The following is a 19,058-nucleotide window of genomic DNA, read 5'->3' on the forward strand; positions in this document are numbered from 1 at the left end:
TGGTGATGTCTATGTGTTCCAGACTTCAGGCTGTAATTGACTGCAAAGGATTTGCAACCAAGTATTGAAATGTATAAGTTTGATTTATGGTTCTTATTCTGTCCTATTACTTTTGGTCCCTTAACAAGTGGGAGGCACATATGCAATTCATACCCCGTTCACCTGATTTGGATGTAAATACCCTCAAATATAAGCTGACAGTCTGCAGTTAAAGCACATCTTGTTCGTTTCATTTGATATCCATTGGGGTGGTATATAGAGCTAAAAATGTTAACATTGTGTCGATGTCCCAATATTTATGGACCTGACTGTATGTTGTTTCGAAGGTTCCCACATTTGTTGTTGAACCACTTCACTGCGATCAGTCCTTCAACAGGTTTGTAGTCAAAAGCACCACACCCTTCCTTCATCAGCTCTGTATCTGTTATCAAGGTTGCTCCACCCATGCAGTTTGGTTGGACAGTTCTAATGTACTAATGACACCCAGGTTTGTATAGAGGTTCTGGACCAAGTTGAAACTGGGGAAGAAGTTGTCACAGTAGACGACTGAGAGTTGTGGCAGGGATTTTGCACACCAGTTTGCACCCCAGCGTTAGTGCCCCTTCTTGCTCAGTTAGGGCATTGTTGAAGAATGTGGATGCCCTGTGATAGAGCAGTAGGTCATCAATGATACCACACGAACTGGTCCAGCAGAACGATTTAAAGCCCCACTTGTCTTGTTTGTTAGAAATATACAATGAATATGTGAAGAGAGCCAGCTCGTGTACCTTTATATGCCACCATGACCTCACCCACACTGTGCTGATAAGTAGAGGGGATTAGAAGACACCACTCACAAAGCATCTCAAAAAGAGGGCAGATTTTGTTGAATCTGTCAGGACTGCCATCACATTGCTGGTTATCATTGAAATTAATGAACCGGTGCAAAAGCCTGATTCTCCTCTTTGACATGATATCGTCTCTCAGACATAAGAGGGTTCAAAAGTTGAATCTGGAACCTGGAATGTCTTCATGCTTCCAAATTCTTCTGGTTACTGTCTTGGCACCTGGGGGTGAATGGGGATCAAGGGTGTCCACTGATTGTGTGAAGAAAACTGTTTATGGGGTACTTTCCCCTATTTTCCCATGTAATTATTTCTGACACCCAGAAGATGAACTTTAATGATGTTTGCATGAACAATGTTTGAATCTGGGGGATTTAAGCCCCTCCTGTTCATATGTCACATGCCCAGGTGTAGCACACTACCAACACCAACATGCAGGTTATCGGCGCTTTAATTCAAGCGTCCTGATGGGTGAACTGGTGATGTCACATTAACAAACATGACCCATATGCTAAGTGAGTTTTAGCATGACATAACATTGCATTATTTGGCAATCTACAATAGTTCACAGGAGAGTGTTTCCCACAACGCTATAGCAAGTACAGTGAAACTTCTTACCTGAGATACAAAAAAAGGCCAAACAAATACACTCCCTTATACATACATGTGCTTATAAAACAATAAAAATAAACCTCTATTAAAAAAAAACCTTTCATATAGGAATGTTGAAGGGGAAAAGTTTCTCCCCAAAAAGCACAAGATACATATAACGACTTGTCTTGATGCTGTCTTTACATAAGTCTTGCTGGCTTTTTTTTTCATTGTTTATAGCATTAATAATAAGAACAATAATATTAATAACTTTGGTATGGAGCAATATTTTATGTTGCACTGGTACACACCCAGTTGAGACATACTGCATTGCTGTTCCTGATTCTTCTAATTCCTCAGTTCAGTAAACATATTGTTTGGAATACGCATGTCCGCACGTTGTCTTCTTCGAACACTGCTGCATTGTGTGTGCATTCACTGTTCATTAGAGCTCTCACCACCAGGGGGAGCTCAAGCACGGTCTTCACAAAGCGACCATTCCGCCTTCCGTGTCCTGAAAACGCAGGTCCACATTAAGTGTCCTTGAACCTAAGGCACACAGGAATGGTCAGGAAGTGTGGGGATAGTCCAGCGTTCCCCTCGGGTACGCCTGCCTGCCCAGGTCTCCTGGGTCGTCTGAACGTGTCAGCGTCACCAAGCGTCAGTAACGGCAGTGCTCGTCTGTCGCCGTGACAATGACGTCCATCCAAATTCTCATGGCCTCTGGGCTCGGGGCCACGAGGAAGAACAGCCGCTCGTACGTCTTCAAACAGAACGTCAGGCTGGGTCTTGGAGACTGGTGGGAGGGGCAATTACACACGATCTTTAAAACACTTGTTCCTGGTGAATGAAGACTGATTATTGATTTTTCCTGAGATTTATCACAGACTGAAACTCACAGTGGTGGCTGTGCGAAGGTGGTCATAATAAACTTCTTCTATGGCCTGGAAGTAGATCACACCCTTCAGCTTCTTCTCGTCATGGTCTGAGAGGTGGTTGTTGCAAAAAAAGGACAGATTCTAATGAAAAAGGACAGTTTTATGGGAAAAAGTCACACACACACACACACACCAGTATAGTAAGCTAGTCTCCTGTGGTCCACATCGAACAGGAACCACCTCCTCCGCCACGTCTTCACCCGCCCGCCACGTTTGGTCAGGAAGCCCCCGCATCGCCGTGGAGACAGGTGCACCATCATACAGCCCGCCACACCATGGCCTAACGACTCCAGGTGAGCACGGAGGTCAAAGTTCGGGGAGAGGGAGAGGGGGATGCACCGCTAGCAGAGAGAGAGGGGGGGGGGGGGGGGGGCAGAAAGGTAATCAGTTCAGTCGGTTACGCTCAGAACAAAGCGCCAGTGGTTTCATTCACGCTGAAGATAAGAAGATACGTGAAGATTTGTGGGTGGGTAGTAGTAGCCTAGTGGGTAACACACTCGCCTATGAACCAGAAGACCCAGGTTCAAATCCCACTTACTACCATCGTGTCCCTGTGCAAGACACTTAACCCTGAGTGTCTCCAGGGGGGGACTGTCCCCGTAACTACTGATTGTAAGTCGCTCTGGATAAGGGCGTAAATGTAAATGTAGTGACGATAATGTGAAAGGTGGCAGTAAAACCTCTGGAGGGCTCTGGACAGGACTACTTTGCACAGCGTCTTCCGGGTCTGGTATTGGCTCTGGTTCTGGTTCTGGTTCAGCGTCCTCCTCTGTCAGAATTTTTGGTTCATCCTCCGTCTGGAGAGATTCCAGCTTCTCCTCTGTGGCCAACCTTCTCCTCTCCTCCTGCACACATACGGTGTGACAATGTCAGTTATGAAACAAAGATTTTAAATTCTATATTATCATTATGCATATTACAGCAATATTTACTGAAGTCAGCATGGTGTGTGTGTGTGTCTGTGTGATATTAATTTAACTCACCCTCTCTCTCAGTAATCTCTCTCTCTCCGCTTTGGCTTCACGCAGCTTCCTCTCAATCTCCACCAGATCCAGCAAACAAAGGCTGGGACTAGAGCACAGTTCATAAAATGCACACACACACACACACACATATTTATTTTTCCATCGGTGTCACGTAGCCCCGCCCTCGTCCCTGTCATCTGTCAGCAGCCATGGCATTTTCCAACACTGACATGGCAGATGATCCACTGGACCCTGACCGGTTTATACACCAGTTATCACTCCAAAATCCACACTATCACACTACAGCATAAAAGAATACAACATTTAGTTTCTCAATTCTCAGTTAAGACACACTGAACCAGAAGACCCAGGTTCAAAACCCACTTACTACCATTGTGTCCCTGAGCAGGAGACATAACACTGAGTGTCTCCAGGGGGGGACTGTCCCTGTAACTACAGATTGTTTAAAATTGAAGATTCCCTTCATCCATCTATGGCTGTACCACAGTACAGTGTAGTGAAACTGGGGTAACTAACCCTGAGCCTGGAGATTTAACGTCTGCTACACACACATTTCTTCCGGTGTCTCGAGTTTAATCAGGTGCAGTGAGAACATGGAAAGACCAGCCTGGACCTCCAGGACCAGGCCTGGTGACCCCTGCTGCAGGAGCTGCAGAACGTCCCCCACCTGGGAGCGCGTGAGCTGCTGGCACTGTTGCACGGTGTTAGGAAGCCATTGCCGTGGTTGTGCCCGCTGTTGTGCCCATTTGCATGCCCGTTGCTGTGCCGACGGGTGGGGTGTGGGAGGGGTGGAGTCAGCAGCTGTGGAGACTGTCCATCGGCGTGCATCCTGACCAGTCCTGATAGAAAAGGGGAGACACAAGGCAAACATCTTAAAAATGAGCAAAAACCTTTTATTACAAAAAGCTAACAATCCACTAAAACAAACGGCTGGTTACAACACTTCTGTGGTCAAGCAGATCAGCATTACAGTCTTCCCACGATTAAACAGCCAAAAACCACAACAATATTGAGACATCCACGGGGACATCCAAAACCACCAAAAGAATAAAAACATGGACGCCAGGCCATGTGAAAGTCCTGAGTTGCAGGACCAGGGAACCGAGTTAGAACTGCTGTGCAAGACAGGCCCTATAACAGAATAATTAAGACTTTTACGTAACTACTAGACGTATGAAAGAAAAGGGGAACTGGGACAGACAGGGGAACCAAAAGAAAGAAAAAAAACTACTTCCCAAAATGTGGTAAAAGTGGCCAGAACCAGGACAGGAAGAAGAAGAGAGAGTTGCAGTGAAATGTGATCTGGAATGTCGAGCTCAAAAACCTATTTTGTCCGGTCCTAAATGAAAAATGTGGAAAAAACAAGGCCAGGCTCGAATCACTACTCACACCCCAAACAACTACAACTTTAATCTGTAAGATTTTGTTTGGTTGGTGGTAGTAGCCTAGCGGGTAACACACTCGACTGTGAACCAGAAGACCCGGGTTCAAATCCCACTTACTACCATTGTGTCCCTGAGCAAGACACTTAACCCTGAGTGTCTCCAGGGGGGGACTGTCCCTGTAACTACTGATTATAAGTCGCTCTAGGGCGTCAGGTAAATGCTGTAAATGTTTTGTGGAGAAACTCTGGCCAATAGGGGGCAGTATTCCTCCATCCACATGTCCGGCTGTATTGCAGCGCAGAGTGAAAAGACCTCCTGAATGAAAAGAATGAAATGTAAGTTCTCGCCCGGCGTCTCTCCTGCGCTCGACCCTCCTGCCTCTGGCGTCTCCCTCCGAGGGGCCGTTTAAACCTGCCCGATTCCAGTCGCTCGACCTGCCGGGCCGGTACGTTCAGGTAAATCCTGTCTGCTGCTCCCACGCCGGCCCTCCTCCCCCATCTCACAGGTATCATTAACACGACACCGCAACTTCTCAGCACGTTAGCAACCTGTCCCGCAAAGTGGTGAAAACCGCAGCGAAGTTCTCTCAACTTCAAGCCCATGTGGTAGAGCTGACTTGAGCGAGCTTAAAAAAACGCTTTCAATTATCAATCTTTGCCTTTAATTTTGAACCTTTCCCAACTTTTTATATTTCACAGTGCAGAGTCTGTACAGAATTACGCACACGTGTCCGGCTCACACACCATACAGACACGCCTTAGACACACTCAGAGCTCAAGTCCTATGCCCAATATAATGAGGGCGTGTCATGAAACAGCCCAATATGCCCTGGAGGCAGACGGAGGTGTGACTCTCGCCATCAGCTTGTATAGACTGTACAGTATTAAAAAGTATTAGCACTACCAGACCCTCGTTCATCGGTCTTTCTTTTTCTGACTATTTTGACATTGTGGATATGAAATTGCATGAGGTTATGTAATAAACAAGGCAAAAAATTCGGATTCAAGCCTCTCCAAAGCAGTGAGCTTTTATAATGGTTTTGAAAAAAAAGGCTTTTTGTTCAGCTTTTTGATTCAACCAGGCATTGAAGGGAAGGAGTTTTTAACAGGATTTGCATAATTTTGGGACAAATGAGAGGAGCTACTCTTCGCTCAGCTCATATTGAGATCGTTCTGGGTTCACGACCGTGACGTGATCAATGCATGTGAACTGAACAGAACTGATAAACTGATACATTATCAATAGATGTGACTACAGCCAAGTTTCCACATTTTTCCTTCATCATTCATCACTCGCAAGATTCATAATTCTTTCCTCAAGCGTGGACAGAACAAAACCTTCATTGACAAAGCGAAGGTGACGACAAGGTGCGAGGACCGAAAGTGGAACAATAAATTGTCAGCTGATATGATAAATACTGCACTTTGATAATCAAGTCACAATGACATTAATCATTAATCATTTACACCGGCAACTTTTTGTCACTTCGAGCCAAGAGCGAGGTTTGGTGCACCACTCCGGACTGTTATTAATAACTGCCTCACCTTGTGCCGACACGGGCCTGTCGGTGTGTTTGCTGCGATGAGAAGACCTCCGGCGAGGCAGGCTGCCCGACTCTTTGCTCCCCTCCTGAACACAGACAGTCAGAGAGGGCAACGTGGGGACACAGTCACCGCTGAACAGCCCAATTTCAGCCATGAAAACCTCGCCACCGCCATGGCACGTACCGTGGAGGTTTTGTGATTAGTCTGTGGGGAGGCTATCATTGTGCAGGAGGCGGAGCCTGTGATGTTGGACCAGTCAGACGTCGGTTTCTTTTCTTTCAAACTCTAGTGGAAAGTTAACAGAGAAAAGGACATTATTCGCATGAACCATCACCGAAAACAAGTACAAAAAGGAACAGAGCTGTTTCTTATTACAACTTCAAGGTGATTTACGGTGATAATCCCAATTCAGATTTGTTTGTTGTCGTTCCAGAATGAATTTTCTCAAATAGCTATGCTGCTATGCCAAGAATTGGAAGGGATAATGACAGAACACAGTGACCGTGTTCATGAATACTGCCCTCAGACACACGGCAAGACAACGGCACGAGTCACAGCGGAGTGTGACATACTGAAGGGCTTCACGTGGCGAATCCGGAGCAGGCAGCCGGACTCTCCACTAATGAGTTAAACATTCGTCCTCCTCTCTCTATCTCTATCTGCCCGCGTTCCCTCCTCCCTGTCGGCCCTGACTCACAAACACGAGTCATTCAGCTGCGTTCGGTCGGCTGTTCAGCCTCTGAGCACACACACCTGCACACACACACACACACACACAAACATGTGCAGACTCATACACAGAGAGAACATGACTCGTTTAAATGCAATGTATGTTCTATCAGACCCGGGCTCTCATACACACACACACACACACTCACACACATACACACACCCACCCACACGAAACACACACACACACACACACACAAACATGTGCAGACTCATACACAGAGAGAACACAACTCACTTAAATGCAATGTATGTTCTATCAGACCTGGGCTCTCATACACACACACACACACTCACACACATACACACACCCACCCACACGAAACACACACACACACAAACATGTGCAGACTCATACACAGAGAGAACACAACTTGCTTAAATGCAATGTATGTTCTATCAGACCTGGGCTCTCATACACACACACACACACACACATACACAATGCAATGTATGTTCTATCAGACCTGGGCTCTCATACACACACACACACACACTCACACACATACACACACCCACCCACACGAAACACACACACACACAAACATGTGCAGACTCATACACAGAGAGAACACAACTTGCTTAAATGCAATGTATGTTCTATCAGACCTGGGCTCTCATACACACACACACACACACACACATACACACACCCACCCACACAAACACACACACACACACACACACAAACATGTGCAGACTCATACACAGAGAGAACACAACTCGCTTAAATACAATGTATGTTCTATCAGACCCGGGCTCTCACACACACACACACACACACACACACACACATACACACACTCACATGTCGAGATGGTCCAACAGTCACTCCTTTCCTAGTTTCTCCCCTAATGGACCTCAGGCTCTATTAGAGCAGCGTTAGCAGACCTGCGTTAAGAATGTGGTCACCCGGTCCCTCGCCCTCCCGGCCGTCCTCCAGTCTTAAGAGTTCCTCCTGTTTATCTTCCGCTTGTCGTGCCCTCTCTCTCTTTCTCTCTCTCTCTCTCTCTCTCTCTCTCTCTTTCTCCGAGTCTTGTGCTCTCCCTCCTCTTTTGGCTTCTTTCCCCCCTAAGTTCCTCCCTCCTGTCTTAAGCAACGCTCCCTCCCTTCCTCCCTCCCTCTCTCCCTCCCTTTATCCTCTCCCTATGAATCCGAAGGAATAGAAAAGCAGCTGTAAAGCCGTTTATTGCCGGATATTAAATGAAAGTGATTGTGAAACACTGCAGCACACGGTGACACAATGAAATCTGTCCTCTGCGTTTAAGCGGTGAGCAGTGGGCAGCCATAGAAATGCGGCCAGTGTGTGGGGACGGTACCTTGATCAAGGGGGCATCAGTGGCACCTTGTCTGAAAGTTGAGTCGTGGCAACTGGACTTTCTTTCATTCTGCATCCCAGAACTTTGTCAATCTGAGGGAAGTTGGCTTGTTACCACAGAAAAGATCAAAGAAAGAAGTCCAGTTGCCACTTTCAGACAATTTCACCTGGATGATGGAGAATCATCACAGCCAGTGGCACCTTGGTGGTTCGGGATTTCAACCCGCAACCTTCCGATTACGCGTTCAGTTCCTTACTCACTCGGCCACCACGGCCCCATGTCATTAATTGTATAATCTGTGTTGAAAGTCTCGTACCCGGTGCGTTCGGTGGATCAGCTCTCTCCTCTCCTGCCTCAGAGCGTTCAACTCACGGTCTCGCTCCCTCTCCATCTCCTTCAGCTGCTCCTCCAGCTGCCGCATGCGCTCCTGCAGGAAGAATTGGTTCAGATCTGATGATATTTGGCTTGATGTCATGTGTAAGTAATGTTCTGCCGTAAGTCTGCGGCTTGAAAGGGGAGGAGAGGAGAGGCAGAGACGACTTGACACAGCGGTGTGATTGTGGGAGGGGGCAGAGGGAAGAATAGTCGTCACCTATACACCGCACCCTCATCCATCCATCCAACTACATTTACATTTACAGCATTTATCGGACGCCCTTATCCAGAGTGACTTACAATCAGTAGTTACAGGGACAGTCCCCCCCTGGAGCAACTTAGGGTTAAGTGTCTTGCTCAGGGACACAATGGTAGTAAGCGGGATTTGAACCTGGGTCTTCTGGTTCATAGGCGAGTGTGTTACCCACTAGGCTACTACCACGCAGTATTTAAACTGAAATATATGTCACCCATGTCACACCTGTTCTCACCTCTCTCCACTGGTAGCTGCTCGCATTGAGTTTAAATCCTTGATGCTTGTCTATAGGGCTATAAATGGAAGTGCACCCAATTTCATCAATACACTACTAGCCAGCTACACTCCTGCATACCCTCTCTGATCTGCAAACGAAATGAGACTAAAAATTCCCTCTTCACGGGGTCTCCGATCAACTCTATTCTCCTTTGTTGTCCCTGGTTGGTGGGACAACTTGCCCGGCTCCATTCGATTAGCCGAGACTACCACCACCTTTAAGAAGCAGTTGAAAACCCACTTGTATTCAGTATTTCAGACGAGTCTAACACACACACACACATGCAGACACACACTCACAAAAAAAATTATAATTTGTCTAGCACTTAACAGTTCCCGAGCATGTTCTATTCCTGACAAGTTAGGTCTTATCAGGGCTCTTAGTTTTGTAACTCAAAATCTATAGAAACCGAATGAGAATTGCTGGTTTCTTCCTCTTGTAAGTCGCTTTGGACAAAAGCATCTGCCAAGAAAAGTAAAGCAAAGTAAATATATGTCATAAATAAAAAAAATGCATTCTAGTTCTACATTGTTGAAATGTAGCATTTCACACTTTTGGATCCGACAATGATCAACAATGAAAAAATGCAATAATCAATGTTTTACAGCTAGCTATTGATTATATGCAGTAAATACAGTAAATAAGTCTGGCTTGTGTACTAAGCTGCCCTGATCACCTGACAACTCAGTAGCGGTACATCCTTAAAACGCTTAAACACTGTATGTTTTCACAATTAGATAATTAGATAAAGAAAATTAGATAATAGTTTGTCTATTTACGTTTATTCCTGTATCCCTACTTATTGCTTTTGAAAATTGCTTCATAAAAAGGATGTGACACACAACCACGTAGTATATTTGTATATTTGTAGTCAACCTCTGTTAATTCATGTTAATTTATTTAATGGCCGTTGGACATTGCGGAGAAGTGAAAAGAAGGCATCAGAAGGAAGATCAGTTTTCAGCCGTGGACACATTAAACCGCATCACGTGATCATGTGTCATATTAACTCTCTCTCATTTGCTTCCTCATGTGATGTGTCCATGTTGTTTAAGCGTGTGTGTGTGTGTGTCAGTGGTCAGTGGGGCAGTGGTGGCCTAGCGGTTAAGGAAGCGACTCCGTAATCAGAAGGTTGCCGGTTCGAATCCCGATCCGTCAAGGTGCCACTGAGGTGCCACCGAGCAAAAGCACTGTCCCCAAACACTGCTCCCCTGGCACCTGTCATGGCTGCCCACTGCTCACTCAGGGTGATGGGTTAAATGCAGAGGACAAATTTCACTGTGTGCACCATGTGCTGTGGTGCTGCACACGGTGTGACAATGTGACAATCACTTCACTTTAATGATGCCTCTACCCATACACACACACATATACACACATATACACACACCTAGTTTAAATAAACTGACATCTGGAGCTGTCAGTTGAGGTGTAATGATGTATGCTGTTATTTTACTCCAGTATTCATAATCGTTACTGATCCATCCGTCTGTTTTACTCACCTGCGCGGCGTGGACGGTGTCCTGCTGACACGACATTTCTCTCTCCCCCTCCCCATCACACTCCTTCACCTCCACCTCCTCCTCTATCACACTCTCCCTCTCCAGCACCCGGAATTCCCAGTCCTCAAAGGCCCGAGCCGCGGCCTCTGCAGCCTCCTTCTCCTGCAGACGAGACAACAAGAGGAATGGCTGGAACGCTCCAAGGTGTGGACCTTCACTGGTCTCACGATTCGATTACGATTATCAATCGATTATCACTGCATCCATATTTCCACATTACATTATGTTTTCTGGTGTTTGCAGCGCGGACTGAACACCGACTTTTTTTCTGATGAAAATCAAGGCGTCCTCACGGAAACGGCAATTGAACGTAGCTGCAAAGCGCAGCAAAACCACGTATGGCGCTCAGAGGGTGTTCATTTGACATGTCCGTGTGGACAAGGCCGAATTCCAACTCGAAGTGGTGCTGTACATCTCAGCGACGTCATTTTGATATAATCGATTAAGTTCTAAAGCCGCAGAATCGATGCAGAATCGTGATTCATTTCAACACCCCTACCGCCAGCAGAGCGCGTTTCAGGACAGCTTCTGCATTCGGGCACAAGTCAGGATGGGGACACGCTGTGTTCATGAGCGTCTGCATTTCTTCTTATGTGACAGTCCAGGTTGATCAGGAACAGGACACACACACACTCCAGCTGAGTAATGGTCGCTCAGACAGGCTTGGCACTGGCATTGGAAGAATGAAGTCCGGCCGCAGCGATGATGCCGTGCCCCATAAGTCCTTGTCTGGTGTTTATAATACGCCGTGCGCCGTGTCTGCTGGATTTTAGCTCTTTTTTTTCAGGTGCCAACCTACATATGACAAAACTTGCAAAGATCTGTGTGTTTGTGTGTAAGTGTTTGTGTGTGGGCTTATATGTGTGTGTGTGTGTGTGTGTGCATGTGTGTGTTTGTGTGTGTATACCTGTTGCACCTTTAGCAGTAGCTGCTGTCCTTGACCATCTGGCTGGGCAAGGATCAGTTTTTCCTGCTCCTTGCACCTCCTCTTCAGCTCCTCCACGCGAGTACGCTCTGTTTCCAACTGTGCACGCTCCTGCATGCACACACACACACACACACACACACACACACACACACACACACACACACACACACAGGCAGAACTTTGTCTCGTTTTTCAATTCAGCCGGACAGAATCTCATGAACCAGTAGGGCAGAACTGAGTTTCCCACCTTTTGTCTGTCTGCCTGTCTGTGCGTCCCCTGCAGGGCCTGCAGCTGCTGCATGTGGCTCTGAAGTCTGTCCCTCTCCGTCTGCAGCTCCCCCTGCAGCAGAGCGATCTCCAGCTGGAGCTGCAATGAGGGGAGAGCAGGTCACACACAGAATACATACATATACATACTTGTGTCATGACAACTGCAGGACTGGTTAAAGCTGCAGAAGCTACAGCCGCGTCCCCGAACTGAGACATATCTAGTGAGACGTGCAGCTGTACACACAGAGGGACAAGGTCACAAACGCACTCCCACACACACAGCAGCCACCGCTGACCGCGCTGCGCTGCCGATGTCTGGTGGAGAAGTGAGAAGGCACACACTTCGCACACTTCTCGCGCTCAGGAAGTCAGCCTCACTTCCTGCATGTGACCCGCGTTACTGCGGCGTGACGTGCCGCAACCCCACCACGAGTCCAGGAGTGACATCACTAGCAGCATCCCCCATGCAATCAACTCACCTCGATTTTAAGCTCCTCCCTCTGCTGGTCGATCTCCATAATCCGGCGTTGCACCATGGAGGGAGAGGTCGCGACCTTTGACACAAAGTCTGACCTTCTGCTGTGAGGCTGAGTGGGGAAGAGGAGAGGGGAGGGATGAAGGGACACCACGCCTCTATCTCTCGCTCTGTAATTAACTCACGGGGAACCACGTCCCTCCTCACCCTTTCACTGTCCGTGCTGCTGCCCTCCGTGTCCGAGTCGGCCCCTGAGGAGGCGGGGCTCCTGCCAGCAGCCAATCGTATCGCCCAAGTCGGCCTCCGCAGCGGCTCCAGTTGGTTCCTTGGTGTGTCCATGTTGTGACCGGGCATGTCTGATGGGACAGACAGACAGGCTAACGAGTGCTGTGGTGACTGCGGTCGTTGAATGCCGCTCAGGACCAAAAAGACCAGCAGGTCACGTGACCCTCGGCTCCCACTGACCGCACGTGAAACAATAAGAGAAAAGCCCCAGTCTGTCCTCCTGGAAACCACCCTATTTTGCGGAGAACAGTGCAACGTGAAAAGAAAGTGAAAGGCCTTTGGAACCTTGTAGGCACACGATGTTGCGGTCATGTGACACAAAAGCTTTTCAGATTTGCGCGGTGACGTACAGTGCGTTACGGACCACTCAAAACCCACCAGTCACCTTCTAAACATTCCTGCACACCAAACGACTTCAAACGCAACGAGCGGCGTATTCAGGCGGGGGCCGGTTGATGTGGCCGACCTGCGTACGGACTTCAGAGACGCCGCAACCGGCTCCCCGCCCTCCGCGCATTTCTCTCGCTGTCTGCACACACAATGGCGAGTGTGGGAACGTGCTCCTGCTTTCCCACCCTCCCCGCCTCGGCCCTTATTAGGAGATCAGGTGGCAGTCGTGGGGATAAATATAAAACTCTGATGTGAAGCGTTCCGACTGGCACACTGACACAGAGCGAGAGAGAGAGAGAGAGAGAGAGAGAGAGAGAGAGAGAGAGAGGAGGTCAGAGAGGAGGCTCTATTTCTACAAACAGAGAGAGTGAGAGACATTCACAACTGCAAAAAGCAGTTCTTTTTCTAAGTGAGGAATAAGTCCTGCAGGCAGTACAGAAGTGACAAATACTGTAATAACTGTGTAGTACCACTAAGGGTGACGAGTTAACTGCAGAGGACACACTTTTTGTGTGTATTGTGTATCACATATGACAAATAATCGATTTCACTTTCACATGCAATGCAAACATGCAGTGTCATGGCTGTTTCGGATCACGTGGATCAGAGTTGTGTTACGTGCCATACGTAAAGCGAGCTGAAATGAGTGTTTCAGCACTGGAATATTCCCATGCTCTGGTCTGCAGTACGGTTCAACTTTTGACTGTGGGAAGTTTTTACGTAGCTAGTTCTTGCACGTTGTGGTGCTCAGATCCAGAACGTGTTCAGCTGAGGTGTGACGTCTTGTTCTGTAAACATTAGTTTTTCTTCTGCAGTAAGAAGCACGTGTTCAGGTAGAACAGCTGAGAGCCATGTGCATGGAAGATGATCGCTCTTCAAGCAGACCCGAGAACCTCAGTGTGACTTTGCATTATGCAACATATGTGAATTACAGGCCATTGGAGCAACGCTGGAGTATTTATAGGTCTTTTCCGCACGTCTTTTTGTAGAGCAGGCCTCTGTGCTGCCGGTTGAATGAAGCCTTTGTGGGTGAATTTGTCCCTGGTGTTAACCCCTCAGTGATACGTTGAACAACCGAAGATAGAAACAACCAACCCCCCCCGGCACTGTTTGCCTGCCCTTGGGTCCACTTCAGATACATCAACGCAGCCACAGACAGAGTAAAGTCCGGTTAGAGCCACGCCGAACACAACAAACGTCATACAAAAGCAAGGCGCTCACCGGGGACTGAAACAAGGTTGATGGAACCAGGAGGGACACTGAAGATCAAGTGAACTTGGATAAAAGGAAATGATAAAGGAGGGGAAAAAAAGTCCAAATTGGTGATAATTAGGCAGGAGTGGCCGGGAAGATTAGGGCCAGTGTAAACAGGGAGAGCTAACGGGATCCACTGTACACACACACACACACACACACACACACTCCTACAATCACTACTCTCCTCAGAAACTGAACTGGTCTTCTGTCACAAACACACATCACACACATTGTATGTGTTCCTTCGTGCCACGTACTGCTGAGTTGGGTCCTTGTATTATGTTATGTATTATGTTACGACTTTCATGTTACCATCAGTGAAGAAATCGGTTCTGGTTCACTAGGACTCAAACCATGAATACAATCATTTTTCATTTACAGCATTTACCAGACGCCCTTATCCAGAACGACTTAGGATCAGTAGTTACAGCGTAACTACAATGGTAGTAAGTGAGATTTGAACCTGGGTCTTCCGTTCATGGGCGAGTGTGTTACCCACTAGGCTACTTCCATAAGTCAGACTATAAGAAAGTTACAGGTTAGTCTAAGTATTCTCTAAAGAAGAAGGTCTTAAGCTGCCGTTTGAAAATACTCAGCAACTGTTCGTTCCACCATCAAGACCGAGACAGAGATACTCTAAACGAGTGTCTGGGGGGTACGAGGTGCAGTGCGAGGTAGGCTCTGAGGTAAGATGGTGAAACCCCATATTTGGCTTTCTTAGGCCAATGTAAGTAGTTTGAATCTGATGCGGGGGGGTACTGGGAGCCAGTGGATGGAGCATAGCAGTGGGGTGGGGTGGGAGAATTTGGGAGGGTTGAAAACCAGTCATGCTGCTGCATTTTTTATTACGCTACTCACAATAAGTTGGGGAAATTGTGAGAGACTTAGTGGATGTCATTCATACAGTGTTTGTTTCACTTCAGACATATCTGGGATAGGGAGGTAATTGTATTGGGGTGATAGGCACACCTCATTTTGTATGTAATTTCCATGTAATTGTCTCATTGTGTACATGTGTGCCTTATATTGGGGCCAAAACCAAGAGACACCCTTTCTCAATGTGGCATCAATTTCAACATTCTGTGGGTATAAAAAGCTGGTTTTGTCAGTAAGTCATTCCAAGTTCATCTTTCAAACAGCCATGAACCCAGCGTCACCTGGCTGTGGCACGCCTTCAGGAAACTGAATGATCGTACCCCACCCCCACGTGACCTGGCAGAACTGCATGTAGCACTTGTGGAAGAGTGGAACGCATTGCCTCAGAAGAACATCATGAGGCTGGTGAGGAGCATGAGACGTCACTGTCAAGCTGTCATTGGTGGAAACACCCGCTATCTCTGTTATTGTCCAAATTTTGCGGGAAATAAATATTAAACTAATGAAAATTGTGTTTCTTCTCATACATTATCAATAATACCAAAGGGAACTTTTACTTATTTCATTAAAATTCAGTGCAAATAGGAAAAGTACTCATGTAAATAACAATATCCCTAACTTATTGTGAGTATTGTAGAGACCGGATGGCAGTCAGAGGTAGACCTTCTAGAAGGGAGTGACAGTAATCCAGTCGTGAGATTAGTATCTGGGTGGCCTGTGCTGATAGATAAGGGCGGATCCTTTTGATATTGTTTGACATTGGTAGATTCTCACTGAAGGCATTAAAACTATGAATGAAGACATGTGGAGTTATGTACTTAACAAAAAAAGGTGAAATATCTGAAAACATGTTTTATATTCTAGTTTCTTTGCTCTGATTACTGCTTTGTACACTCTTGCCATTCTCTCGATGAGCTTCAAGAGGTCGTCACCTGAAATGCTTTTCCAACAGTCTTGAAGGAGTTCCCAGAGGTGTTTAGCACTTGTTGGCCCCTTTGCCTTCACTCTGCGGTCCAGCTCACCCCAAACATCTCGATGGGGTTCAGGTCCAGTGACTGTGGAGGCCAGGTCTCCACTTTTTGTGAAATACATAACTCCACATGTGTTCATTCATAGTTTTGATGCCTTCAGTGAGAATCTACCAACGTAAATGGTCATGAAAATAAAGAAAACACATAGAATGAGAAGGTGCGTCCAAACTTTTGGCCTGTACTACACACACACACACACACACACACACACACACACACACACATATATATATATATATATATATATATATATATATATATATATATATGTATGTATATATATACATACATAAATATACATATACATACACACACACACACACACACACACACACACACACACATATATATATATATATATATATATAGCCTGTACTGTGTATATATGTGTGTATATACATATACATACACACGCACACACACACACACACACACACACACACACACATATATATATAGCCTGTACTGTGTATATATGTGTGTGTGTGTGTGTATGTATATGTATATTTATGTATGTATATATATATTGACTATTCACATGTACATGTATATACTGTCATACATACATAATGTCAATAGACTGTAACTAACCCCATTACTGCTAAGCCGAGTGTTCATGCAGAGTTCAGTCTCATTTGCATGCATTGCTCTATTAATGTCAGTGCTAAAAAGTCTCCTTGTTTCTCGCAGATTCCACAAAACCTGCTCTGCACAGCTGGGCGGAAATCAACAGACAAAAAAAGCCATTCGTTTTTACACAACAGAGCTCATATGAAGAAAGTGGCAAACATGCAGACCTTTGATTTGGTCATTCATTTGTTCATGAGCACAATGAGAGTCACGGTAAAGTTTGAAGGTAGTGCGGCAGTGTGGATCATGTGTGTGTGTGTGTGTGTGTGTGTGTGTGGGCAGTGGATCCCTTAAGCCCACCATGCTTCTTCATTGTTTACACTGACCCTGATCTCCCCGCCCAGTCCTGTCTAGATTTCCAGCACATTTTTATCATCGTGTGTTTGACGCAAAGTTCCCACTTCACAAATTTTATCAGAAAAAAATAAGTCGTACCCATCATGCATCTTGATCTGGGTCCAGTAATCGCAGCATCTCATTGGACAGCGAAAACGGTGGCTTGATAAGACGATGAATAGTGCAATTATTTCTGTCTCGTAATGATGACTCTGCAGAGCACTCAGCTCATTCGTTCTGTCTGCTTTTTGCCGTCAAAGGTGTCCGACATTTCACAGGTGTGGCTGCGTCAGGGCTGCGTTCCCTTTTAAGATTCTTGTTTTTCACTCCGATCCGAGCCAAGAATTTGGAGGGCGTCTACGTGTAAAAAGCTACTCCTCGGAGACAAGAGCCACTCCAACACATACCATTCAGCACGAACTCACCCCTAACCACTCCGAACCACAGCCGATCTTCACCGTCCAATGAGACGCTGCGATGACCGGGCCTGAGTTCTAACGAGTCAAGACCAATTCTCGACCTGACTAAACCTTACACTGCGCTGTTTGTTCATTGGTTTGAGTTGAGTAGGTGATTCATGATTCGAACCATTAAGAATCTTGTTCACCTCCACCAAAAGTGGAGGTGCAGAGAGACGACTGGCAGCACGTGACCTTTGACCTAGGTTGACCGTGACCTCCAGTGAGGTCGGAAAAGTTGGAAGCCAGTGATCGCCATGACCCCAGATGGAGCACTAAGGGGACTGTCAACACCAAGATGTGACCTGAGGCCAGGCGACAGCTGACAGAGTGCCGGGGACACCGGGGACACCCAGGACAACGGGGACAGCGCCAAGTGTTTCTGACACGTCCAAATTTTTTTGTCAAGCATGGATTCATTTGCTGCTCGTTCACCTTGGGACGATCAACATGAGAGAAGTGGGGGAAAAACGAATAAGAATGTGTGTGGGTGTGTGTTCAGGGTGTAATGGTGTGTGTGTGTGTGTGTGTGCGTAGCTGACCACTCAGAGGTGGAGTATTAATAGAAGAGCACGACCACCACCCACTGCATCTGAATTTTTCTTTTTATAGCACCAAACGAGTAACAGCATTGTGTCCAGCAAAATTGATACTATAATTCCAGCCTCTTTTATAGATGATTTGATCATGTCTGTCATTTGCCATAAGAACCTCACATCTCCCTGAATATTATAGGCAACTGTACAGAGATTATATGTATTTATCACTTCTATATGTACAAGAAAGCTTGGTTATGTAGGTTTTATAGCTGGTGGATGTTCAAACTGAACTTCCCTTCCTTTCTTATAAATAAAGAGCTGTTCCTGTTGCGCTCAGCCCCCTGTAGGTAGGCACTGCCACACAGAATTCAGATTCGATAAAAGTCGATCACATCTGACTAATCGCTCCTCTTCGTTATTTCCCCCTTTCCCACAAATGAGGAAAAAATGGCGAAATAAATAATAAGTCCGAGTCCGAATTCGTACCTGAAGCTTGTTCCTCCTCCACCTCCTCAGATCCCGGTTCCGCTGGTCCCTGTGAAGGTTCCGCTGGGTTCTGCAGGCGTGGACGCGGACCGCGACTGGAGCGCAGCGCCGACGCGCGCTTTCGGTTTCGGACCCCGGGAGGGCGGGGCCAGGCCAGGCGGGGCGGGGCGGGAGTTTCTCTCCTCTTATCGCCGTGTGTGTGTGTGTGTGTGTGTGTGTGTACAGGTGAAGAGGAGGAATGTAGGGGAACCAGACCGAGGGGGCGGGGCCAGGTGGCAGTAGTGGGTGGGGCATCTAGGCATGTTCCAGCC

The 19,058-nt window shown here is 46.7% G+C and overlaps 1 protein-coding gene across 3 annotated transcripts; it reads right to left on the reverse strand.

The window, feature by feature from the left end:
- Positions 1-1,131: 1,131 nt before the first annotated feature.
- phldb3 (pleckstrin homology-like domain, family B, member 3) lies at positions 1,132-18,926 on the reverse strand. Of its 3 annotated transcripts, none has more exons than XM_028981884.1 (15): positions 18,748-18,926; positions 12,667-12,815; positions 12,464-12,571; positions 11,962-12,081; positions 11,703-11,822; positions 10,727-10,888; positions 8,633-8,743; positions 6,452-6,553; positions 6,269-6,353; positions 4,007-4,178; positions 3,337-3,424; positions 3,034-3,198; positions 2,487-2,694; positions 2,315-2,400; positions 1,132-2,211 (listed from the first exon to the last, which is right to left on the reverse strand). In XM_028981884.1, the coding sequence occupies exons 2-15, from the start codon at positions 12,811-12,813 to the stop codon at positions 2,077-2,079; spliced, it is 1,809 nt and encodes a 602-aa protein (XP_028837717.1). In that variant the 5' UTR covers positions 12,814-12,815; positions 18,748-18,926; the 3' UTR covers positions 1,132-2,076. The 3 variants fall into 3 exon arrangements, 2 of the variants coding, with proteins under 2 accessions (XP_028837717.1, XP_028837716.1); XM_028981883.1 differs by having other exon boundaries at positions 11,694-11,822; XR_003749944.1 differs by lacking the exon at positions 18,748-18,926 and having other exon boundaries at positions 2,150-2,211; positions 2,315-2,434; positions 11,694-11,822; positions 12,667-12,813.
- Between the last annotated feature and the right edge of the window lie 132 nt (positions 18,927-19,058).

Source organism: Denticeps clupeoides, chromosome 5 (genome assembly GCF_900700375.1).
Source record: "Denticeps clupeoides chromosome 5, fDenClu1.1, whole genome shotgun sequence".
Taxonomy (NCBI): Eukaryota; Metazoa; Chordata; class Actinopteri; order Clupeiformes; family Denticipitidae; genus Denticeps; species Denticeps clupeoides.